Below are 24,162 nucleotides of genomic sequence, written 5' to 3'. Positions count from 1 at the left end.
CGCTGACGTGCCTGCAGCTTTAATTAAAGGGACGTCCCTTCGCCAAGGCTGCAGCACCGCCCCCCGGCTCCTCGCGCCTCAAAATGAGTAGCTCCCACTCCCGCTCCGGCCAGAGCGCGGCGGGCGCGGCTCCGGGAGGCGGTGCCGACACGCGGGACGCCGAGATGCCGGCTACGGAGAAAGATCTGGCGGAAGACGCACCGTGGAAGAAAATCCAACAAAATACGTTCACGCGTTGGTGCAATGAGCACCTCAAATGCGTGAGCAAGCGCATCGCCAATCTGCAGACGGACCTGAGCGACGGGTTGCGGCTCATCGCGCTGCTCGAAGTACTCAGCCAAAAGAAGATGCACCGCAAGCACAACCAGCGGCCCACCTTCCGCCAGATGCAGCTCGAAAACGTGTCGGTGGCGCTGGAGTTCCTGGACCGTGAGAGCATCAAGCTCGTGTCCATTGGTGAGGGCGCGGACCGCTTTGGGGCACCGCGCGGGCGGGGGTGAGGGCACCACGTATTGTTCCTCCCCTTCCCCCTGGAAGTTCCCTCCCAGATTCCCCTCTTTAGTCGCCACACAGTTAAGGGTACTCCTGGGCCCCAGCAGCTGCCCCGCTCCGCGCGGTCCTGAAGAACAAAGGCGCGCAGACTGGCCTGCCGAGCGTGCGAACCGCTACGCGCCCCCGCCCGTTGTACCCAGCTGGCCTGCGCCCAGGCTGAGCTCACGTCCTCCATAGGCCGCGCCCCCATCGCTGCACCCGTGGTGGGACAAGGCCTGGTGGGGCAGGCACTGGCCAGGCCCCTGGCCCTAAGTGCCGCACCCCATCCCCGAGCAGTACACACCCCATCCTCAAGCAGCGGATGCCCAGGCTGTTCCCCTACAGCAATTTAGAGAGGCCCCTCAGGTGCTCATGTAGCTCTAAAGTGGAGATCGCAGCTTGTGGCTCCTGTTGTCTAGAGCTTTCTCAATTTTTGTTCCTGGATGGTGCTCCCCACCACCCACGCGCCGCCCCACTGGAGATGGTTTCAACCCCAAGTTTAGATTTCTCCTGGGGAACTTAGTGGTGTAAGTACAGGGAGAAAACATTGCTAGCAAAACTGCCTTCTAGGTGAGTTGGGAGTGGTTGAATGAAGGCACCAGGCTGTAGTCTGTTTGGACACCAGCTTTGCTGTTTGTCATGTGCCAAACTCTTGCTTCCATGTAGGCCTGGGTTTTCTGCATCTAGAGTGCAGAGCTTGTCTGAAAGGTGCTGTAGTGTGCAATGGGCTTAATGCCAGCCCAGTAACCATGTCACTGAACCGGAGAGGCTACCATTGGCCTGACACACTGTAGCTTCCCAGGATTTTCTCAAATAGGGGCTGCCCACAGACACACACCAGAACTGGTGACTTGGGAATGTGGATCAGGGCGAGTAGAAAGGGAATGGATCTCTTCTTCATAATCAAAAAGGACCTTCTAGTTATCCTTATGGCCCTAGAGTTGCACATGTTAAACCCAAGAGGATTCAGTTCCCCTGACCACTCAGAGAAGGTTCCAAAAGCCAAGTTCTTTCTTTGGAATGCCCATAGAGGCGTGCCAGTGGAGGTATGGAGGCCCACCCCCCAGTTCTAGCCTCAGTCTAGCCAAGCTGAGTCATTTCTGAGTCTTGGGGGGGGGCAACCGGATGTGGGGAGGCAGGCCACACCCCAGCTCTTTAGGGGGGGTCTCCTCCCTCCTCCTTTCTCCCCTCCTTCTTGTGAGCTGGCTTGAGCAGGCCTAGTTCCCAGAGCTTTGCCATATAAGGCAAAAAAATGTTGGAAAGCAGCAGTGATTAGGGAAGGGAGGGGGCTGGCTAGCCCAGGGGCTGGGGAAAGGGGGTGGGTTGGGGAGGAGCCATCTAACCAGGCTGTCTCCCAACGCTGGGCCCTGGTCCTCCCCTTCTCTTGAGAGGAAAGAGAGGGGGACGTGGCTGGCATGCAGCAGCCTAATATGGACCAGAGTAGGGCACTTCATTATTTGATAGGGATGGTGGACTTGGCCTGGCTCCTTCCCCTGGAGATCAGTGAGGACCTTCAGCCTAGCGGGGGCTTGTGTGCTGGACCTAAGGTTCAGGGTATGGGCCTTATGTCTTTGGTCTTTGAGCTTCCCTTCCCCATTCTCACACCTTTTGGGAGAATGAAAAGCAGCCTCGTACTAGAACCCACACTTTTAGGAATGGGGAAGGTCACTCTACTTTGAGAAGCTCAGTTGGTACTCTAGGTGCTGCCTGTTGAACTTGGAGGTCAGCCGCCGCCAAACATTCATCCCAGGCACTCTCCAGCCCTTCTACTGATGTTTGTCTAGTTTTCATCCCAACCATTGACTCACTAAATAAGCATTCTCTGATTACAGGGAAGCCAGCAGGGTTTCCAAAGATGAGCTCTTAGAAAACCCTGCCCACCCTAAGCCACTCAGCCTTGAGGATGTTAAGACCCAGAGGTAGCCTTGGGTGGGGCTGAGAGGTTGCCTTGGTGATGGATATTCAGGGTGCCAGCCCTAACCACTTCCCTTGTGGTAAGGCTGGTGGCTGCCTGAGACCTAAGGCCCGTTAGGTGGCAAGTAGGGAACCATGTAGTGGGGTGGCAGCAGAGCAGGTTTTGCTGAAGCAGCGGGACATGAGGACCCCACCCAAACCCTCTGCAACTGGAGCTCCTAATCAGGCCCTTGGCACCAGAGTCAGGCACACCCAGCCCCACTCTAATTTTCCTCTTCCTCTAGTTGGTCTATAGGGGTTTCCACAATGAATCTTCCGTCACCCCCAGCAGTTCCCTACAGGTCCCAGTGAGTCAGAATCAACAGTGGTTCTTTAACGACTGCCCTTCCCCCAAAGCAGCCCTGCAACCTCCTTCTGGCACCTCCTAAATGCCTAACTTGGTTGAGGGGACAAGGAAGTGGTGAGGGGTGGGACTCTCACCCCTTCACCCAAGAATCCTTGCCCACCTCCACTTCCCCTGCTTCGCTGTTCCCCACTCTAGAGAAGCAGTTGTATTTCCTAACCACTCTTTGCCAACTCAGCCTTCCTCTTCCTCAGCCCCAGCCCAGCTTGAGGTCAGGGGCCCTAGTTTCTAGGCCAGTGGAGACTGGGTCACTCCTCCCAGTTCCCAGAGCTATTTGGAGATGAGGGGATAGGTCCTGACCTGAGCAGCTGCAAAGTGTTCATTGCAGTCACTCTCCAGACGACTTTGGGAGCCTTCCCTTGAGCTCTACCCCGCTTCCTAGCCTTCAGAGCTTCTGGCAGTGCCCCGTTACTGCACTGTTGTGTCACCATGTGTCTGTGGGTGTTTCCTCTCCCCATAGAAGTCTCCCTTACCTCTAACCATCCCCTTGTTCTCCTTCAGAGGCTCTGGGCAGATGGTGCCTGACTAACACCCTTAGCTGGGAGTGGGCCTCTCCCTCCTAACTGGGACTTGCTGTGCCACCACACCGTGGCTCCACTGTCTGAGAGTAGCCTCTCAGCCTGTGGGTGCTCTCCTCCATGGCCTTGGTGGGGGATCCCCTGACTGCCTATTGCTGCCCCACAGACAGCAAGGCCATTGTGGATGGGAACCTGAAGCTGATCCTGGGCCTCATCTGGACCCTGATCCTGCACTACTCCATCTCCATGCCCATGTGGGATGAGGAGGAGGATGAGGAGGCCAAGAAGCAGACCCCCAAACAGAGGCTTCTAGGCTGGATCCAGAACAAGCTGCCGCAGTTGCCCATTACCAATTTTAGTCGGGATTGGCAGAGTGGCCGGGCTCTGGGGGCCCTTGTGGATAGCTGTGCCCCAGGTGAGGAACATGGAGGTGGGGAACACTGGGGCTGAGGTTGTCTGTGGCCTGGAAGGGGGCTCCTCTAGCTCCCCAACTCATAGCACAGCCTTCCTTGTATTATAGGCTTGTGTCCTGACTGGGACTCCTGGGATGCGAGCAAGCCTGTGAACAATGCAAGGGAAGCCATGCAACAGGCTGATGACTGGCTGGGCATTCCTCAGGTATGCCCCTGATTGGACCCTTCTAAGGCTAGAATAGGGTTCACAGTGAGTAGAGGCCCAATGGCTCCTGTCTTCTACCTGTGATAGGTGATCACCCCTGAGGAGATTGTGGACCCCAACGTGGATGAGCATTCAGTCATGACCTACCTGTCCCAGTTCCCTAAGGCCAAGTTGAAGCCAGGGGCTCCCCTGAGGCCCAAACTGAACCCAAAGAAAGCCCGAGCCTATGGGCCAGGTGAGGTGTTCCTTGGAGGGTCTGGGCGCTGACATCTGGCTCCATGGGACATAGTAAACAGTGAAATTGAGTGCTAAGCAGTCTTGGGTCATGGCAGCCGAGTGATGAAATAGCATTTCTGAGGAAGTAGGAGTGGATCAGAGCTGATCAGAACTGGTTACCTGACAAGAATACTAGTAAGTTCCTTAAGTTACACCAGCCTGCGGGCAGCCTCTTCAGGAAGGGGGTACCCAGTGGGCTGCTCTTCTATAATTGGACATGAACCAGGATCACTAAGATACAAGGGGCTGGGAACTAAGTGTAGCAAACCAGACTGTTCTAGAGAACAGACACTGGCCTGCTCTGGTGGCAAGAGCACAGCTGGGTCCTGAGGCCAGACTCAACATACTAGGGTTTACATTGAATCAACCTGCTTGGCTTGAATTGTGTCTGGCTGGAGGAAAGGGCATGGAGCCTGCAGAGGGAAAGGGGCTGGAATTCTGTGTCCCTGCTACTTCTGACAGGCCCTGCTACTGCTTCAGTTTCTGGGAACAGAGCTTAGAGAGATGACACCATGGCTCTTAACAGCTGGCCCATGGCTCCCTCACATTCCCATCACAGGCATTGAGCCCACAGGCAATATGGTAAAGAAGCGGGCAGAGTTCACTGTGGAGACCCGAAGTGCTGGCCAGGGAGAGGTGCTGGTATATGTGGAGGACCCCGCCGGACACCAGGAGGAGGTAGGATTACCTGCTGTCAGGTCAGGATCCTGTGCCCTGTTTTGGAAGGGGCTGCTCTTTTTTTGTTTTGAGGTAGGGTCTCATTGTAGACCAGGCTGACCTGGAATTAATTATGTAGTCTCAGGGTGGCCTTGAACCTCGAACTTGCAGTGATCTTCCTACCTTTGCCTCCCAAGTGCAGGGATTAAAGGTGTGCACCACTACACCCCGCTAAGTGTGGGCTTTTAACGGAGACTTATGGGCTCCTTCTCACTACAGGCAAAGGTGACTGCCAATAATGACAAGAACCGTACCTTCTCAGTTTGGTATGTCCCTGAAGTGACGGGGACTCATAAGGTGAGCCCTTGGTTGATAAGGGAGGCTGGTAGCAATGGGTAGTTGGAGGGCCCAGACCTCATCCTCATTGTCTGTACCACCTGGGAGCAGGTGACTGTGCTGTTTGCTGGCCAACATATTGCCAAGAGTCCCTTTGAGGTATATGTGGACAAGTCACAGGGTGATGCCAGCAAAGTGACTGCCCAGGGACCTGGCCTAGAGCCCAGCGGCAACATCGCCAACAAGACCACTTACTTTGAGATCTTCACTGCTGGTGAGAGGTGGCTGCTGGGGCTCAGCCAGACTTGGAGGAGAGTTGTGCTGGAGCCCTGGAGCTGAGTCTGTTCCCTTGGGACAGGAGCTGGCATGGGTGAGGTGGAGGTTGTCATCCAGGACCCTACAGGACAGAAAGGCACAGTCGAGCCTCAGCTGGAAGCCCGGGGTGATAGCACGTATCGCTGCAGCTACCAGCCCACCATGGAGGGCATCCACACAGTGCATGTCACCTTCGCTGGTGTGCCCATCCCTCGCAGCCCCTACACTGTCACTGTTGGCCAAGGTAGTCCTGGTTCTGAATATCCCCCCTGCCCAGTATGGTGGTGTGGCTGAGGCCTCCTGTGGGAGGGGGAAGCTGTTGGGGCCGGCCCACTCCAGCCCTTGCCCGGGTGCCCTTGGTCTCTGGCTTCCACTGTCTGGGCACGTGCTGTCTTTCCTCCCTCTGCTGGGGCCCTTCTTCCTCCTCCTCTCCTCGGCCCTCTCCATCTCTCCTCTCCATGCTTTTACCTTCGGAAGAGCTCGCTCCAGCTGTCTAGAAACCTGCTGCTCTCTGCTCTGCCCACAGGGTCAACGGTACTTGGATCCATCTTCCTCCGGGTGGGGAGGGTTGGGTGGGGGTGTTGGCTGGTGCCAAGCAGGCGAGAGAAGGCCTGCCACATACATGTCCCTGCTTGTGATGCAAGTTCTGGGTCATGGCTTATTTCAGTTCTTTTTTTGCATGTGCCTCACCAGCCTGTTGGGCTAAGCTTTAAGGGACTCTCCAGTCCCAATGGCCTGGTCCTGTGGGTGGCAAGGGAGGGGAACCCAGTCCTATCTCCTAGCAGCTCAGCTGACCCCTATGCCTACAGCCTGTAACCCAGCTGCCTGCCGGGCTGTTGGTCGTGGCCTCCAGCCTAAGGGTGTGCGGGTGAAGGAGACAGCTGACTTCAAGGTATACACAAAGGGCGCTGGCAGCGGGGAGCTGAAGGTCACTGTGAAGGGCCCCAGTAAGTTGGTCTTGGGCTGGGGTAGGTGGTGGCAACCCCAGAGTCATGGCTGGGAAGGCCTGAGTTCTTCCTTGTCTCTGCAGAGGGTGAGGAGCGCATAAAGCAGAAGGACCTAGGGGATGGGGTGTATGGCTTTGAGTATTACCCCACAGTTCCTGGCACATACACCGTTACCATCACATGGGGTGGCCAGAACATTGGCCGCAGGTGAGGCTCCCAGCCTGCTCCCCCACTCCTGCTTTGCATACTCCAAGTCCTCTCCTGTGATGATGAAGTCTGGCTGCTTTCCAGCCTGGCTCATCGCTATTGGGTAAAATGTGGTTCCTGTGCAGGGCAGCACCCCTCAGTGCTCACCTGTATGTGTCTCCCAATTGCAGTCCCTTCGAAGTGAAGGTGGGCACTGAGTGTGGCAATCAGAAGGTGCGGGCCTGGGGCCCTGGGCTGGAGGGCGGTGTTGTTGGCAAGTCAGCAGACTTCGTAGTAGAGGCCATTGGTGATGACGTGGGCACCCTGGGTAAGTTGGAGGCTTCAGTGTGGGTATCTGGAGCAGAGGGTGGCAAGGGAAGTCTACTTTGAGGTTCCAGGGCACCAACGGGACCCGTGTCTGTTGTCAGGCTTCTCGGTGGAAGGTCCATCACAGGCCAAGATCGAATGTGATGACAAGGGGGATGGTTCCTGTGATGTGCGCTACTGGCCCCAGGAGGCTGGCGAGTATGCTGTTCATGTCCTGTGCAACAGTGAGGACATCCGTCTTAGCCCCTTCATGGCAGACATCCGTGAAGCACCCCAGGACTTCCACCCAGACAGGGTAAAGTGCACACAGGACTGACCTGAGTTTTGCCTCCTCTTTCTGTTTGGGAAGGCCACTGAGGGTGGGCATAGCCCCATTTGGTCAGCTAGCCTGGGATCCTGGGCCCAGACCCGGTCCCTGGCTGGTATCACTTGTCCAATGCTCCTATTGCCCCCATGTTCCTGGCTGCCCTGCTTGGCTTATGGTTATGGTGGCTTTGACTTGTTCTCCTGAAAGCTGGTGGGTCTCTTACCAGGTGAAGGCACGTGGGCCTGGATTGGAGAAGACTGGTGTAGCTGTCAACAAACCAGCCGAATTCACAGTAGATGCCAAGCTTGGAGGGAAAGCCCCTCTCCGAGTTCAAGTCCAGGTATGGTGCCCACCCATGTTGGGGGCAGGGTAGGTGGGCATCCAGGCCTGGGCCCTGGCTGACAGACTGTTTGTTTATATCTGCCTTGTAGGATAATGAGGGCTGCCCTGTGGAGGCATCTGTCAAGGACAATGGCAATGGCACTTACAGCTGTTCCTATGTGCCCAGGAAGCCAGTGAAACACACAGCCATGGTGTCTTGGGGAGGCGTCAGCATCCCCAACAGCCCCTTCCGGGTAAGCCAGACCATGGGCCTTCAGCCTACTTTCCCATAGCCCCTTTGTTTTTACAGTTTTATTTATTCTTTTGGCTTTTCAAGGTAGGGTCTCACTCTAGCCCAAGCTGACATGGAATTCACTATGTAGTCTCAGGGTGGCCTCAAACTCAATGATCCTCCTACTTCTGCCTCCCAAGGGCTGTTATTAAAGGCGTGCGCCACCACGCCCAGCTAGAAGTTTGTTTTATTGTATTTTTTTTTTTTTTTTTGAGGTAGGGTCTTACCCAGGCTGAACTGGAACTCAACTCTGTAGTCCTAGGCTGGCCTCAAACTTACAGAGATCCTCCTACCTCTGCCTCCCAAGTGATAGAATTATTAAAGGCTTTTGACACCACACCTGGCATCTACAGAAGTTTTAATGAGAAAGTTTGTATACTGTTATCACTCCCATTAAAAATGGACAACTCAGTGGCTTTTAGTATATTCAGAGTTGTTGAGAGCTACCACTACAGCCTAAGTTTAAGACATTTTCATCACCTCCAAAGACACTCCCACCCTCCCAACTCACCCTTTCCTCTGCTCCTGGCAACCACTAATATGCTTTCTATGGGTTTGCCCTGTCTGGGCCTTTCGCATTGATGGAGTCTATATTATGTGATCTTTTATCTTTGGCTTTTACTGAGCATCATGTTAAGGTTTGTCCACATTGTGGCATGAATTAGTGCTTCCTTCCTTTTTTAAAAGCTGAATAATATCTCATTGTGCAGATGGAACACATTGTGCTTGACTTATAGGAATTTTTTTCTTGTGTTGTTTCAAGGTAGGGTCTCATTGTAGCCCAGGCTGACCTGGAATTCACTATGTAGTCTCAGGCTGGTCTTGAACTCACAGCCATTCTCCTACCTGTACTTCCCAGGTGCTGGGATTAAACACATGCACCACCACGCCCAGCTATAGGGTGTATTTTTAAATTTTGGTGCTATTGTGAACAGCCTTGCTAGGAACATTTGGGTACAAGCATTTGTGTGAACCTAGGGGTTAAGTTCTCTTGGGTAGTTCTGAGAGTGAAATCACAGCATCACGTGATCCATACTTAAGGCCACTGAACCATTTGGTTTATCTATCATCAGTAGCTGAGAGAGCCTCTTATCGCCTCCCTTTCCATGGGGTTATTATGCTTTGGTACTTAGTTGCCCCTGTGCCCTACAGGTGAATGTCGGAGCTGGCAGCCATCCAAATAAGGTCAAGGTGTATGGTCCAGGAGTGGCCAAGACTGGGCTCAAGGCCCATGAGCCCACCTACTTTACTGTGGACTGCACAGAGGCTGGCCAGGGTAAGGCCTGGCCTTGAGTGGGAGGACAGGTGAACTGAGTGGGTTGTTCACACAAAGTCCTAACCTCTGCTCCTCCTCTCCACCACAGGTGATGTCAGCATCGGCATCAAGTGTGCCCCTGGAGTGGTGGGTCCCACGGAGGCTGACATTGACTTTGATATCATCCGCAATGACAATGATACCTTCACAGTGAAATATACGCCCCGTGGTGCTGGCAGCTATACCATCATGGTCCTTTTTGCTGACCAGGTACATGCTATTGCTTTTAGCCCCTAGATTTCTGGGTGTTGTGGTACTCCTTTCATTAACTCTTCTCATCACCTGCAGGCCACACCTACCAGTCCCATCCGGGTCAAAGTAGAGCCCTCCCATGATGCCAGCAAGGTGAAGGCTGAGGGTCCTGGCCTGAGTCGCACTGGTAAGGACAGGTATCCTATGGGAGGGTAAGAGGTATCAAGGGTGCTGAGCTCAGGGCTGCGTGCCCCTGTGTGGTTGCTCTCTCCTCAGGTGTTGAACTTGGCAAACCCACTCACTTCACGGTCAATGCCAAAGCTGCTGGCAAAGGCAAGCTGGATGTCCAGTTCTCAGGGCTGGCCAAAGGGGACGCAGTGAGAGATGTGGACATCATTGACCACCACGATAATACTTACACAGTCAAGTACACTCCTGTGCAGCAGGTAGCTATCTTGACCCCTGTGGCCACCCCATCCACTGTAGTCTGAGTCTGGGCCTCCTTGTCTGGTGGGCAAGCTGAGCTGCTATGAGGGCCTTGAGGAGCAGAGCTGGTATCTCAGAACACTCTGACTGAGCTGGGTAGCTGTAGTCCAGAGACATCAAGGTTCTCACTGATGATCCCCACCCTTCTGTACCTCTCTCAGGGACCAGTAGGTATCAATGTCACTTATGGAGGGGATCCTATTCCCAAGAGCCCCTTTTCAGTGGGAGTGTCTCCAAGCCTGGATCTCAGCAAGATCAAAGTGTCTGGCCTTGGCGACAGTGAGTACCCATCATCACTGAGGACTACTAACCCCACCTAGCCTCACCCAGCCTGAGGTTTGCCCCAGGGGCTGTATAAGGCAGGGTATCATGGTTGATTCTCTGCTTTCATCGTCTCAACAGAAGTGGATGTTGGCAAAGACCAGGAGTTCACAGTGAAGTCAAAGGGTGCAGGTGGCCAAGGCAAAGTGGCATCCAAGATTGTGGGCCCCTCAGGTGCAGCAGTGCCCTGTAAGGTGGAGCCAGGCCTGGGAGCTGATAATAGTGTGGTGCGCTTTGTGCCCCGTGAAGAGGGGCCCTATGAGGTGGAGGTGACCTATGACGGTGTGCCCGTGCCTGGCAGCCCCTTTCCTGTGGAAGCTGTGGCCCCCACCAAGCCTAGCAAGGTAATTTGGTTTGAGAGGCTCTAAGGGTAGTGGAGTCCATTGTGAAGGCCTAGAGGGTGCCCCACCTTCAGATTTATCCTTATCCTTTGTCATTTCTGTCTGTATGGTTGATTGATAGATAGCCCAGTTATTAGTCAGCTTGTGCCTATCATATCCCTGTTTGGTGGGGGAGGAAAGTCAGGGCAGAAGGGACACAGATAGAGGGTTGGGTTGGTAGCAGATCATGACAGTCCTTTTTCCCTCAGGTGAAAGCATTTGGACCAGGGCTACAGGGGGGCAGTGCAGGTTCCCCTGCCTGCTTTACCATCGACACCAAGGGTGCTGGCACTGGTGGCCTGGGCCTGACTGTGGAAGGCCCCTGCGAAGCACAGCTTGAGTGCCTGGACAACGGGGATGGCACATGCTCTGTGTCTTATGTGCCCACTGAACCTGGGGACTACAACATCAACATCCTTTTTGCTGACACCCACATCCCTGGCTCCCCGTTCAAGGCCCATGTAGTTCCTTGCTTTGATGCTTCCAAGGTGAAGTGCTCAGGCCCTGGGCTGGAGCGGGCCACTGCTGGTGAGGTGGGCCAGTTCCAAGTGGACTGCTCAAGTGCAGGCAGTGCAGAGCTGACCATTGAGATCTGCTCTGAGGCAGGACTGCCAGCTGAGGTGTACATTCAGGACCATGGTGACGGCACACATACCATCACCTATATTCCTCTCTGCCCTGGGGCTTACACTGTTACCATCAAGTATGGTGGGCAGCCTGTGCCCAACTTCCCCAGCAAGCTACAGGTGGAGCCTGCAGTGGACACCTCAGGCGTCCAGTGCTATGGGCCTGGGGTTGAGGGCCAAGGTAAGGAAGACTGCTATGGGATACACAGGGGTTGGGGGCTGGTAGAGGGAGCATGGGTCCCTGGAGCCCCAGCTTCCTCACTTTGTCTCTTTCTAGGTGTCTTCCGAGAGGCAACCACAGAGTTTAGTGTGGATGCCCGGGCTCTCACACAGACAGGAGGGCCACATGTCAAGGCCCGTGTAGCGAACCCCTCAGGTAACCTGACAGAGACCTATGTGCAGGACTGTGGTGATGGCACATACAAAGTGGAGTACACACCATATGAGGAAGGTATATATGTGCTGGTGCTCCCTTAGGGAGGGCAGGGAGTGGGGTTGGGCAGGACAGCTCGTGACCTGGCCTGCCTTCCAGGACTCCACTCTGTGGACGTGACCTATGATGGCAGTCCTGTGCCCAGCAGTCCATTCCAGGTGCCTGTGACGGAGGGCTGTGATCCCTCCCGGGTACGTGTCCATGGGCCAGGCATCCAAAGTGGTACCACCAACAAACCCAACAAGTTCACAGTGGAGACCAGGTGAGTGAGCCTCTGAGGAGGCAGGGATAGGCATAGGTTTAGGAACCCCAGGGAATGACAGACTTTCTGTTTGGACTAGGGGAGCTGGCACTGGTGGCCTGGGCCTGGCTGTAGAGGGCCCTTCTGAGGCCAAGATGTCCTGCATGGATAACAAGGATGGAAGCTGCTCAGTAGAATACATCCCTTATGAAGCTGGCACCTACAGCCTTAATGTCACCTATGGTGGTCACCAAGTGCCAGGTGAGGTGATGATGACTAGGGCAGGGCTAGGACTGCCTGCTAATCCCCGCTGTAACTTACACAGCTGATCTCTGCTTCCAACCCCCAGGTAGTCCCTTCAAGGTCCCTGTGCATGATGTGACAGATGCATCCAAGGTCAAGTGCTCTGGGCCTGGTCTAAGCCCTGGAATGGTCCGAGCCAACCTCCCTCAGTCCTTCCAGGTGGACACAAGCAAGGCTGGTGTTGCCCCACTGCAGGTCAAAGTGCAGGGGCCCAAAGGTGAGTGTTCACTTACCTGGAAGCGGGGAGGTCAGGAAGGCAGCATCCTCTTTCGTGTGTAGGGAAGGAGAACAGAGGCTCAGCATGGAACTGGGGCAGGTGTTTAAGCAGTTGGTGGAAGAGCTTCAGGTAGCCACTGAGCCAGGCAGAAACTTAGAGGTAAGGATAGAATGGATAGGAATGGCTTCTGAAAAGATGAGGTAGGAGAGCAAGTGGGCAAGGGTCTAAGGTGGCACTTAATATCCATGTTTTATGATATAGGGTCATGGAATCAATTGGGAGGTGGATAAGTAAAGACATAATGAGATACAGTCCTGGCCTTCCAGTGGGTTAGGGGTGGAGGCCCAGGGAGCCAGCTGAACTTCTGACCTTGGGACTGGGGCCAGGCCTGGTGGAACCAGTGGATGTGGTGGACAATGCTGATGGCACCCAGACTGTCAACTATATACCCAGCCGAGAAGGGCCTTATAGCATCTCAGTGCTATATGGGGAAGAAGAAGTACCCCGGAGGTAAGAACAGGAGCCTCTGAGAGTGGTGGGGGCAAGCTAGGTGCTGAGAATTGTCTGATGGCTCACACAATACCCTGCCCCCACAGCCCCTTCAAGGTCAAGGTGCTGCCCACACATGATGCCAGTAAGGTGAAGGCCAGTGGACCTGGACTCAACACCACTGGTGTGCCTGCCAGCCTACCTGTGGAGTTCACCATTGATGCCAAGGATGCTGGGGAGGGTCTACTGGCTGTGCAGATCACGGTGAGCTCACTGGCTTCCCAAGCTGCACTGGGGCTGCAGGCACTGGGAAGAGAGGCAAGGGGGCCAGGCCTGGGCAGCTAGAGTGAGAGGTGTAGATGGTCAGGCAGGACAGTCCAGGTCTCTAGGTTTCCTAGGGAGTTGCACTATGAGGGCAGGGAAGGACAGGACCCCTGCTGCTTTCAGTTTGTTTAGATTGTGAGTACGTTTTGATGATGGCAGTGACAGAAACAAGTTTATCTTCCCCCAGAAAAAATCCCTAAAACAAAAAACACAAGCATGTTACCAAAGCCTCTAGTGCCTCAGCTTCCCCACCTGTAATATTCTCATAGGGCAGGTTAGGTATAAGGTTACAACCCTGAGATTTTTCCAGTGTGCCTGTCATAGGCCCTGGGCTGAGGTTAGGTCCCAAGCTCTCTGGTCCTGCCTGTTATGTCAGACAATGCTCAGTGTTGAGAGAGCTTCCCTTTTTGTGTTATTTTATTGCTGTCTTTAATTTTTAGTATTGTGCTGGGGGTGCTGGGAATCACATGCACAGTTTTTTTTCTTTTGCACAGTAAGTTGGTTTATACATTTTAGTAATGGGCAACAGTGCAGGGGCTACAGGGAGAATAAGAGATTAAAAGCTGGAGTTTGGTATACATCTTACAAAGCTTATAAAGAATCTTGTGTTTCTTTACAATAACAAAAATCAAAGGCAACACAAATGGTTGTATATGCAACCCAGCCCACATGTTTTGTGTGTGTTTGCTCAGTGTGTATGCATGTATGTATAGATACATGAGAGGTGGATGTTGGATGTTTTCCTCAATCGCTCTCTACCCTATTTTTTTTTAATTTTATTTATTTATGAGAGAGAGAGAGAGAGAGAAAGAGAGGAGGGAAAGAATGGGCACATCAGGGCCTCTAGCCAGTGCAAATGAACTCTAGATGCATGCACCACCATGTGCACCTGGCTTACGTGGGTTCTGGGGAGTCAAACCTAGGTCCTTAGGCTTTGCAGCCATCTCTCCAGCCCTCTACCTTAGTTTTTGAGACAAAGCCTCTCATTGAACCTGGAGAGCTCAGTGATTTGGCTAGATGAGCTATCCAGTGAGTCCCAAGGCTTCTCCCATCTCTGTCACCCCAATGCTGGGATTACAGGTGAGGACCCTATGAACAGCTTTTACATGTATGCTTAGGATCCAAACTCATTCTGGACTCTGCCCATGGGGAAGGAAAAGACAATGCCACAGGTGGGCAGCCATTGGTGCTTGAGGGCCCAGAGGCTGTCCCTACTGCAGCAATGTTTGGTGCTCCTTGAGGAGGGCACGAGGTGACCCTGAGCCTACCTGGGCTTGGACCAACCTCCTCTGTGCTCTGTCACACAGGACCCTGAAGGCAAGCCCAAGAAGACACATATCCAAGACAACCATGATGGCACGTACACAGTGGCTTATGTGCCCGATGTGACAGGCCGGTACACAATCCTCATTAAGTATGGCGGTGATGAGATCCCCTTCTCCCCATACCGCGTCCGAGCCGTGCCTACTGGGGATGCCAGCAAGTGCACAGTCACAGGTGAGCTAGCCCACCAGTGGCCACCGTGGCGCTCGGCACGGGGCTTGGGTGTGCCTGTGTGCAAGGGCTCGCTGCTTGGGGCGGCGTGTGGGAGTGGGGGCCGCCCCCTTGAGTGACTCACCTGACCTTTCTCCTTGCTCTCTGCCCTCTCACCTCAGTGTCAATCGGAGGTCACGGGCTAGGTAAGCTGCTTGCTGGGGCCATTCCCAATGTCCCTCCTGCCCAGAGGGGCAGCTTCCTTTCATCTTCATTGCTAATTCATTCCCAGGACAGTTCCAGCTGCAGCTCTAGGCGAGGACAGAGCGGGGGAGGCTGTGCACAAGGCCACGGGCTGGAGGGTTAGGGCCCAGGGAGGTCTCTGGAGCTGAGCATGAATGCTCTTGCTCTTCCCCTCTCTGGGCCTCCATTTCCCCATCTGAGAACTCGGGTTGCAGCTGAGAGCTTTGGGGTGTATCCTAAGAGGCACCCCATTGGGGACTTTGGGGTCTGGGGATCTTGGCACCCCAGGGAAGCACCCGGGGATGGGCAGCAGGGGTTTCCTTTTCACAAGGCTCCTGCATGAGTTGAGGGGACAAGGGATCTCCTCCGCTTGGTGGGAGTCTCTAGCCCTGGTCAGATCCACAGACTTCCATCCCCACCTCCCAGGGGCCTCTGTGTCCCCGGCGGGGGGAGGTGCATGAGTGGGAGGGGCTGGCTGGTGGTGCAGTAACGCCAGTGTCGGCTGCTTGGGTGGCCAGCATGGTGGGGCCCAGCCCAGCCTCAGAGCCCCAAAGTGCACTTTATGACCCATCTCCTTCCTTCCCTCCCTTTCCCCATCCCCCCAGCAGTGACGTTATTCAGACAGTCCCCAATTAGGCATAGAGATTTCCCTGCCTCAGCCAGGGTTATCCTGAGGATGCTCATAGGAGGCTATAACTACTCAAGTGCCTCTGAAGGTTGCAGGCCTGGCACATGGGCACATGGCCAAGGATAGGGTTAGGGGATGGCCAGGGTTCTGAGAAGACAGGTGTGCACAGAGCAGGGGTGGGCAGAATAGGCCAGGGACTTGGAATGGCCTCATTTTCTCTGTGTGGAATGGAGGCAGGGGGCCTAGCCGGAGGGCTTGGGCCAGGTCAGTGGCCATGGTGCTTCAAGTGGTGGTAGCCCAATTGGCAGGTCTACTTTGAGGATGGCATGGCCAAGACCTGCTGGTTAGCTGGGGGCTGAGTTGGGAAATGGGGAAATCAGAAGTGGCTGTCAAGAGATGGCCTAAGCTACTAGCTAGATGGTGTAAGGTGGGCATGCGGGAAGCCTCATGGGGACCATGGGTGTATAGTGGACAGCCAGGGTTAGAACCTGAGATGCTGCCTGGACATATAAGGCCAGTACAGAGCCTAGTACAGCATGAGCCTTAGGTCACTAGGGGGTTTGCTGGCAGGCTGACAAAGTGGCCCATTGAACTTAGTGCTCAAGTACGTTTGGTGCACCTGGTTGCTTTCCTGGTGGGAGGCCAGGCTTCAGGGGCGCTCTTGCTGCCAGGCCTCACAGCCCACAGCCCCCAAGCCTCCACGGCTGAGCCCCAGATCATAACGTCACTGTCCCTTCCCTTTCCTCGGGCACTATGGGGCCCTAGAGGCTGCTCAGATGCTCTACCCTTGCAACCCAGCAGTGGTGGCTGTGGCTTGGGCCTCCTGTCCCCTGTCCCTTGGGTGCTGCCACTGCTCTGCCAAGCCTGCTCTGCTACACTGCTCGGGTGCTAATCCTGCTGCCTCCCTGCTCCCTGCTCCCAGCTCCTGGCTCTTGCCTGCATCAGGCTGCGCTGGGCTGCCTCTTACTTCAAGCCTCTGGTTGAGCAAGCGTTCTCAGTTGTCAGGAAAACTCCAGTTTCACCTTCCGGCCTGGGGGTAGGGAGGCAAATGTCACATCCCTCCACGCTAAAGCAGGACTCTGCCTCACTGCGTCCACACACAGCGCTGGGGCCCAGGGCCAGGCCACAGGGGCACAGACAGCCATGGGCCTACCAGAGTGCTGGTGTTTGTTAGCATGGGCCATGGTACCAGCTGAGGCTGGGTTAGCAGAGGTGGTGGCAGTAAATGCTTGCGCTGGGATGGGATGGTCCCTTCCTTTTCCTCCCAGGTACCCAGGTGCCACTTGTTGGGCCTTCCTCTTACAGGGGCTCGAGGTGGTCAGGAGAATTCTTCCTGCCTTCTGAGAAACCACTCACCATCCCAGCTTGGGGGGATGGGGTGGGCCCGGGGGCCTGGCTGTGCTTGGTGGTAGCAAAACAAGGCCTGGATGGGCAATAGGTCGATGGAGCACCGCGAGTGCCCAGCTCACCTGCTGGCCTCCCCTTTGGGGACCCATCCTACTCTCCTAGGTGCTGGCATCGGCCCCACTATCCAGATTGGGGAGGAGACGGTGATTACTGTGGATACAAAGGCAGCAGGCAAAGGCAAGGTGACATGCACCGTGTGCAACCCTGATGGCTCGGAGGTAGATGTGGACGTGGTGGAAAATGAGGATGGCACCTTCGACATCTTCTACACAGCCCCACAGCCGGGCAAATATGTCATCTGTGTGCGCTTCGGTGGCGAGCATGTGCCCAACAGCCCCTTCCAAGTGACAGTGAGAAGAGGCCAGGGATGGGTGGGCAGGGGGATCTGGGAAAGTCCTAGTCTGTCCCTCTAGGCCCCTTGGTGATGACAGTCTCCAGCTCTCTCACTTTGCTCTGCAGGCTTTGGCTGGAGACCAGCCCACAGTACAGTCCCCTTTGCGACCTCAGCAACTTGCTCCACAGTATACGTACGCCCAGGCTGGCCAGCAGACCTGGGTAAGGCTTGACCCATCTCCCAGCTTGCCTAGCCCATGGGTACCCTTGGAACTAGCCAAGTGCGTTATCTCTTCTATCAGATGCGTAGAGGGACCTCAGACCCTCTCATAGCCCTTGACATGATCTCTCTATGTGGTAGGTCCCGGAGAGGCCCATGGTAGGTGTTAATGGGCTAGACGTGACCAGCTTGAGGCCCTTTGATCTTGTTATCCCCTTCACCATCAAGAAGGGCGAGGTCACTGGTGAGTGAGGCCTGGGAAGGAACTTGATGCCAAAGAGACTAGACTATGTCAATCAGTTGCCCTGACCTCAGATCTACTGCCTTGCAGGGGAGGTTCGGATGCCCTCGGGCAAGGTGGCACAGCCCTCCATTACTGACAACAAGGATGGTACTGTGACTGTGCGCTACTCACCCAGTGAAGCTGGTCTGCATGAAATGGATATCCGCTATGACAACATGCACATTCCAGGTAGGCCCATTGCCTTCTGCTGACCCTACCTCATACCCGTGCCACCAGCTCACAGAAGAGAATAGGGTGGGAGGTGGACATGAGGCTGATTATTTCATGTGGCCTCCATCCCTGCCTCAGGAAGCCCTCTGCAGTTCTATGTGGATTATGTCAACTGTGGCCACGTCACTGCCTATGGCCCTGGCCTCACACATGGAGTGGTCAATAAACCTGCCACGTTCACTGTCAACACCAAGGATGCAGGAGAGGGTGAGGAGCTGCTCGAAGCTTGACCTGCTCTGTGCCCAAGCTGTCCTCACCTGGCCAAGCGCTGGACAAGGGAGAACCTCCTGAGTGGGGCTTCCTGCCTTGCTTTCCAGCCTTTGCTTAGCTGTCAAGTGTCCTCTATGCAGACTCAGTGACATGTTCCCGGGCACGGGTCCCCAACTCACCTCACCTGTGACTCTCTTCAGGGGGCTTGTCACTGGCCATCGAAGGTCCATCCAAAGCAGAAATCAGCTGTACTGACAACCAGGATGGGACATGCAGTGTCTCCTACCTGCCCGTGCTGCCTGGTGACTACAGCATCCTAGTCAAGTACAACGAGCAACACATCCCGGGCAGCCCCTTCACTGCCAGGGTCACAGGTGGGGAGAAGGGGGAGTAAGAACGAGAGCAGGTGGCAGGCTTGGCATGGTCTCCTGCAGCTGGATGCACAGTGATGGATGGCCTGTCCCCATACCAGGTGACGATTCCATGCGTATGTCCCACTTGAAGGTGGGTTCTGCTGCTGACATCCCCATCAACATCTCAGAAACGGACCTCAGCCTGCTTACAGCCACTGTGGTGCCTCCCTCAGGCCGGGAGGAGCCCTGTCTGCTGAAACGGCTGCGTAATGGCCACGTGGGTAAGAGGCTGAAGGGGCTGGAAACCAAGAGTTTCTGGAAAGGGGTTGTGGAGATGGCTCAAAGGTGGTACTTGCTTACAAAGCCGGATAGCCCAGGTTCAGTTCCCTAGCACCCATGTAAAACCAGACACAAAAAGTGGCACTTGTAGCTGGGTGTGGTGGCACACACCTTTAATCCCAGCACTAGGGAGGCAGAGGTAGGAGGATCGCCGTGAGTTCAAGGCCACTAGAGTGAATTCCAGGTCAGCCTGGGCTAGAGTGAGACCCTACCTCCAACTCCCCCCCCCAAAAAAAAAGTGGCACTTGTGTCTGGAGTTCTTTTGCAGTAGCAAGAGAGCATGGTGTACCCATACATACTCATATGTAAATAAATTGATGAATTAAAAATTTAATAAGCAAGTTTCTGGAAAGAAGACAGATTCAGGCATAGTGACACATACCTATAATCCCAGTACTTTGGAGGTGGAAGTAGGAGTGTCAGGAAGTCCTGGTCATCTTTGGCTATATAGTGAGCTCAAGGCTAGCCTGGGCTACAGAAGACACTGTTTCAAAAAGAAAACTAAAGGAGGAAGGCTGTGGGCCCTCTGTTGATGGTCCTGCTCTGTGCCCAGGGATTTCATTCGTGCCCAAGGAGACTGGGGAGCACCTGGTGCATGTGAAGAAGAACGGACAGCATGTGGCAAGCAGCCCCATCCCGGTGGTGATCAGTCAGTCAGAGATCGGTGATGCCAGCCGAGTGCGAGTCTCTGGCCAAGGCCTCCATGAAGGTCACACCTTTGAGCCTGCAGAGTTTATTATTGACACCCGAGATGCAGGTAGGCATTGATGGCCTGCCAGCTGGGGCAGTACAGCTGGATGTGGCATCCTAGCTTACAGTTGTCCATCCCCCAGGTTATGGTGGACTCAGCCTATCCATTGAGGGTCCTAGCAAGGTGGACATCAACACAGAGGACCTAGAGGATGGCACGTGCAGGGTCACTTACTGCCCCACAGAGCCTGGAAACTACATCATAAATATTAAGTTTGCTGACCAGCATGTGCCTGGTGAGTGCAGCAGCCCACACCACTCTTGCATTGTGGCAGCCCTCCTTGACAGCTCAGGGACCACCTGCAGCATGTAACCTGCGTGGGACATGAGTTGTACTTCCTTCCTGCAGGCAGCCCCTTCTCTGTGAAGGTCACAGGCGAGGGTCGGGTGAAGGAGAGCATCACACGCAGGAGACGGGCCCCTTCGGTGGCCAACGTTGGCAGTCACTGTGACCTCAGCCTAAAGATCCCTGGTAGGGACTTTGGAAACCCCAAGTGGATTCCCGGGGCTACCCTAACACAAGGGTGGAGCCAGGGCCCTACTCACCAGTCTGTTTCCACTTGCAGAAATCAGCATCCAGGATATGACAGCCCAGGTAACCAGCCCATCAGGCAAGACCCATGAGGCAGAGATTGTAGAAGGGGAGAACCATACCTACTGTATCCGGTTTGTGCCTGCTGAGATGGGAATGCACACAGTCAGTGTCAAGTACAAAGGCCAGCATGTGCCTGGAAGCCCCTTCCAGTTCACTGTAGGACCCCTGGGTGAAGGAGGTGCTCACAAGGTCCGTGCTGGAGGCCCTGGCCTAGAGAGAGCTGAAGCTGGAGTGCCAGGTAGGCAAGCTGGTCCAACTTTTGCTCTCCTGGGTAGGCCTGGAGGGTGGTGTTTGGAGGAAATGGTTAGTGGCCATGTTGATCTTGGCCATGCTTGTAAGTGCTGATGTGAGGATATCAGCCTTCGCTGAGGACACACTGCTCTCCCACAGCTGAATTCAGCATTTGGACAAGGGAAGCTGGTGCTGGGGGCCTGGCCATTGCTGTTGAGGGTCCCAGCAAGGCTGAAATCTCCTTTGAGGACCGAAAGGATGGCTCCTGTGGTGTAGCCTATGTGGTCCAGGAGCCAGGTACGGGGGCAGTAGTGGTTGGGGTTGGGGGAGATGGGGCCTGAGTGTATGTTGGTTCTGGTGGCTATAGACAGCTTACACCTCACTCCTGCCCTTCACCTTGAGGTCCCAGGGCTGCCTAAGCTGTTCATGGAAGGCAGGAGGCATGAACACTGAATCTTCTGAAAGAGTACCTTCCATGGGCTGGCTCTTGGGGATATGTGGTGCCTCCAGCACAGCCTGTGTTCTCTCCCTGTCCAGGTGACTATGAGGTCTCGGTCAAGTTCAACGAGGAGCACATCCCTGACAGTCCTTTCGTGGTGCCTGTGGCTTCTCCGTCTGGTGACGCCCGCCGCCTTACTGTTTCTAGTCTTCAGGTGAGGCACTGAGAGAAACTGCCTACCAGGGGCTCCTGGGCCCGGCCAGACCAGAGCACTGTGGTGAACAGGCCCTGACTTACGTCAAGTGACCTGCCCAGAACAGCTCTGGGTGCCAGGCCTCTGCTCTGGCCGGGTGCAGCCCACGCTGGGGGTTGGCAGGGAAATGCCTTGCCTACCGCGTGGAGTTTTTCTCGTGTCTCAGGTCTAAAGGCTTTGAACAGAAGCCTGTGCCCCTTGAGCACCAGGGCTGAGGTTTAAAGAGGGACAGCCTGCCAGGGCTTGGTGCTGCCCACAGGGTGGGGCCACCCTCCCTTTCTGCCACTTAGGTGTGTGTGATTGCAGAGCACAGGTCTTGGGGGGAGGGGGCTGGGAGGTGTGCCTGTGGCTTGCTGCCCTCATAAATTTCTGGCTCTCCCTCTTTAAACCAACTCGGACACCAGATGGGTAAGTGTGACCCTGTGGGCCTCCTGCTTTGCACTGGCCCCAACCACTCTGTCTAACCGCATCTGCTGTGCTTCCAGGAGTCAGGGCTAAAGGTCAACCAGCCAGCCTCTTTTGCAGTCAGCCTGAACGGGGCCAAGGGGGCAATTGATGCCAAGGTGCACAGCCCCTCGGGAGCCCTGGAGGAGTGCTATGTCACAGAGATTGACCAAGGTGAGGCCCTATCCCTGCCCAGCCAGCCAGCCATCTGTCCTGGCCCTTCTGGAGGCAGCAGACTCAGAGTGCAGAAGTGAAGTACAGACTGTAAGCTGGGTCCCTCAGCTAAGAAACCCTTCCCTTGATGGATAACCAAAGCTCAACCATTGCCGCTAGGGAGAAAGCCTGTTGCACGAAGTAGCAGTCTTCAGAGGGGGAGATGCGAAGTCTAGCCATAGGGCTCCCTACCCCTGTGGGCAGAGGTGTAGCTCTTGCATTGCGTAGGCTTAGTTCCACTAGCTTTATAACCTAATCTTGCCCCTTCCCAGCTACATGACCTAAAGCAAGTTCCTGCCCTTCTCAACCGGTTAATCTATAGACAAAATGACGTTCATGGTAAACTGTTTGAAGAGGCAAGGTGGGCATTTTGCTTGTAAAAGATTTCAGTCCAAATAAGCCCCAACAGTGGGCTATGTGGGTGTCATTTGGGTGGGTTCCCAGCACAGCTCTGGAAGAAGCAGAGGGGTCTTCATTGAACTGCTAGGCTCCTACTGGGGGCAAGGGAAATGGAGAAAGCTAGCTAGCAGATTCCCTGCAGATGCCATTTGTAACTTACAGAAAGGAATCTCAGGCCCACAGCATGTCTTTCTGCTCCTCAGATAAGTATGCTGTTCGCTTCATCCCACGAGAGAATGGCATCTACTTGATTGATGTCAAGTTCAATGGTACTCACATACCTGGAAGCCCCTTCAAGATCCGAGTTGGGGAACCTGGGCATGGAGGGGACCCAGGCTTGGTGTCCGCCTATGGAGCAGGCCTGGAAGGTGGTGTCACAGGTAGGTCCGTGGATGTAGCTTTGAGTGAGGGCGCAGCTGCTTCTAGGGCCCTACTTCCAAGCTGTCGATGACAGGAGGCACGTGGAAGTGACAAGCCAAATGTTGGGTGGCTGAGGACCGGGAAACCAGCCAGGTAGGCTTTGTCTGACCACCTGTGCTCCCAGGGAGCCCAGCTGAGTTCATCGTGAACACAAGCAATGCGGGAGCTGGTGCCCTTTCAGTGACCATCGATGGCCCCTCAAAGGTGAAGATGGATTGCCAGGAGTGCCCTGAGGGCTACCGTGTCACCTATACTCCCATGGCACCTGGCAGCTACCTCATCTCCATCAAGTATGGTGGCCCCTACCACATTGCAGGAAGCCCCTTCAAGGCCAAGGTCACAGGTAAGCCTAAGGCCAGGCTGCTGGTGCCCACCCAATACCTGGTACTCTAGCACTTCAGCCCTACCCACTCATCCCTTCAGGCCCCCGACTTGTCAGCAACCACAGCCTCCATGAGACATCATCAGTGTTTGTGGACTCCTTAACCAAGGCTGCTAGTGTTCCCCAGCATGGAACTCCAGGCCCAAGTCCTGCTGATGCCAGCAAGGTGGTGGCTAAGGGCCTGGGGCTGAGCAAGGCCTATATAGGCCAGAAGAGCAGCTTCACGGTAGACTGCAGTAAAGCAGGTGGGTAGCCTGGCTCTCACTTTTGGAAATACAAGGCCAGAAATAACAGGGTGGCCAGCATCTGGGAGGGGTAGGGCTGTCACTTACCATCTGGCCCTCAGTGCTTTCTTTGCCCCTTAGGAAAATGTCCTGAGAAGGTAGTTTCTTCTGGTGGTCTGGGTAGGGGGAGGATGTTGGGAGCTCTTTGACAAAGGTTGTCATCCCAGAACAGGTGCAGGAGAGGAAGTGGGATGGGGAGAAGGGCTCAGTACAATTCCAGCTGGAGGAAGGGGACTGAGGCCCCCTCTCGCTTCAGGCAACAATATGCTGCTGGTGGGGGTGCACGGCCCAAGGACACCCTGTGAGGAGATTCTGGTGAAACATGTGGGTAGCCGGCTTTACAGCGTCTCCTACCTGCTCAAGGACAAAGGGGAGTACATGCTGGTGGTCAAATGGGGTGATGAGCATATCCCAGGCAGCCCATACCGCATCATGGTGCCCTGAACCTGGCACCCATGAAAGCCAGTAGCTGTCTTGGGGAGAAGTAGCCCCACACTGGCCCCACTCTCCAAGCAATCCTGTTCTCCTTTCTCAAGCCCTGCCCTCCCCCACCCTGGCCTGCCCTGGCCACCCCATCACCGCAATGGCCCCTGCCCCGTGCTGTGCTCACCTGCCTTCTCTTGGCTTCCACTCGGGCAGAGGAAGCCATTTGGTGGCAGTGCTATCTTTGTTGGTTCTGGGAGAGGTGGGAGTCCTGTGCACAACCACCTGCTAGTCCTCTTTCCCAGTCAAGAGGAATAAAATTTTGCTTCCATTG

General features: G+C 55.0%; 1 protein-coding gene across 2 annotated transcripts; it reads left to right on the top strand.

Moving 5' to 3' along the window:
* Flna (filamin A) lies at positions 1–24,162 on the top strand. 2 transcript variants are annotated; one of them, XM_004672105.2, is made up of 47 exons: positions 1–456; positions 3,533–3,781; positions 3,887–3,984; positions 4,072–4,219; positions 4,820–4,938; positions 5,197–5,274; positions 5,365–5,527; positions 5,612–5,812; positions 6,378–6,515; positions 6,599–6,722; positions 6,893–7,029; positions 7,130–7,323; positions 7,562–7,675; positions 7,767–7,910; positions 9,101–9,224; positions 9,313–9,473; positions 9,552–9,642; positions 9,732–9,901; positions 10,103–10,220; positions 10,344–10,606; positions 10,852–11,449; positions 11,546–11,719; positions 11,801–11,963; positions 12,043–12,203; positions 12,292–12,462; positions 12,849–12,972; positions 13,059–13,215; positions 14,583–14,772; positions 14,931–14,954; positions 17,129–17,376; positions 17,486–17,581; positions 17,721–17,823; positions 17,911–18,051; positions 18,172–18,300; positions 18,504–18,677; positions 18,776–18,937; positions 19,549–19,752; positions 19,829–19,981; positions 20,095–20,217; positions 20,312–20,578; positions 20,731–20,868; positions 21,109–21,224; positions 21,749–21,881; positions 22,523–22,699; positions 22,864–23,082; positions 23,163–23,366; positions 23,662–24,162. In XM_004672105.2, the coding sequence occupies exons 1-47, from the start codon at positions 84–86 to the stop codon at positions 23,847–23,849; spliced, it is 7,944 nt and encodes a 2,647-aa protein (XP_004672162.1). In that variant the 5' UTR covers positions 1–83; the 3' UTR covers positions 23,850–24,162. The 2 variants fall into 2 exon arrangements, with proteins under 2 accessions (XP_004672162.1, XP_044995769.1); XM_045139834.1 differs by lacking the exon at positions 14,931–14,954 and having other exon boundaries at positions 19–456.

This window comes from Jaculus jaculus, chromosome X (assembly GCF_020740685.1).
Source record: "Jaculus jaculus isolate mJacJac1 chromosome X, mJacJac1.mat.Y.cur, whole genome shotgun sequence".
In the NCBI taxonomy this organism is placed as follows: domain Eukaryota; kingdom Metazoa; phylum Chordata; class Mammalia; order Rodentia; family Dipodidae; genus Jaculus; species Jaculus jaculus.
Note: the sequence above shows the minus strand (reverse complement) of the source record. Positions and strands in the feature narration are given on the sequence as shown.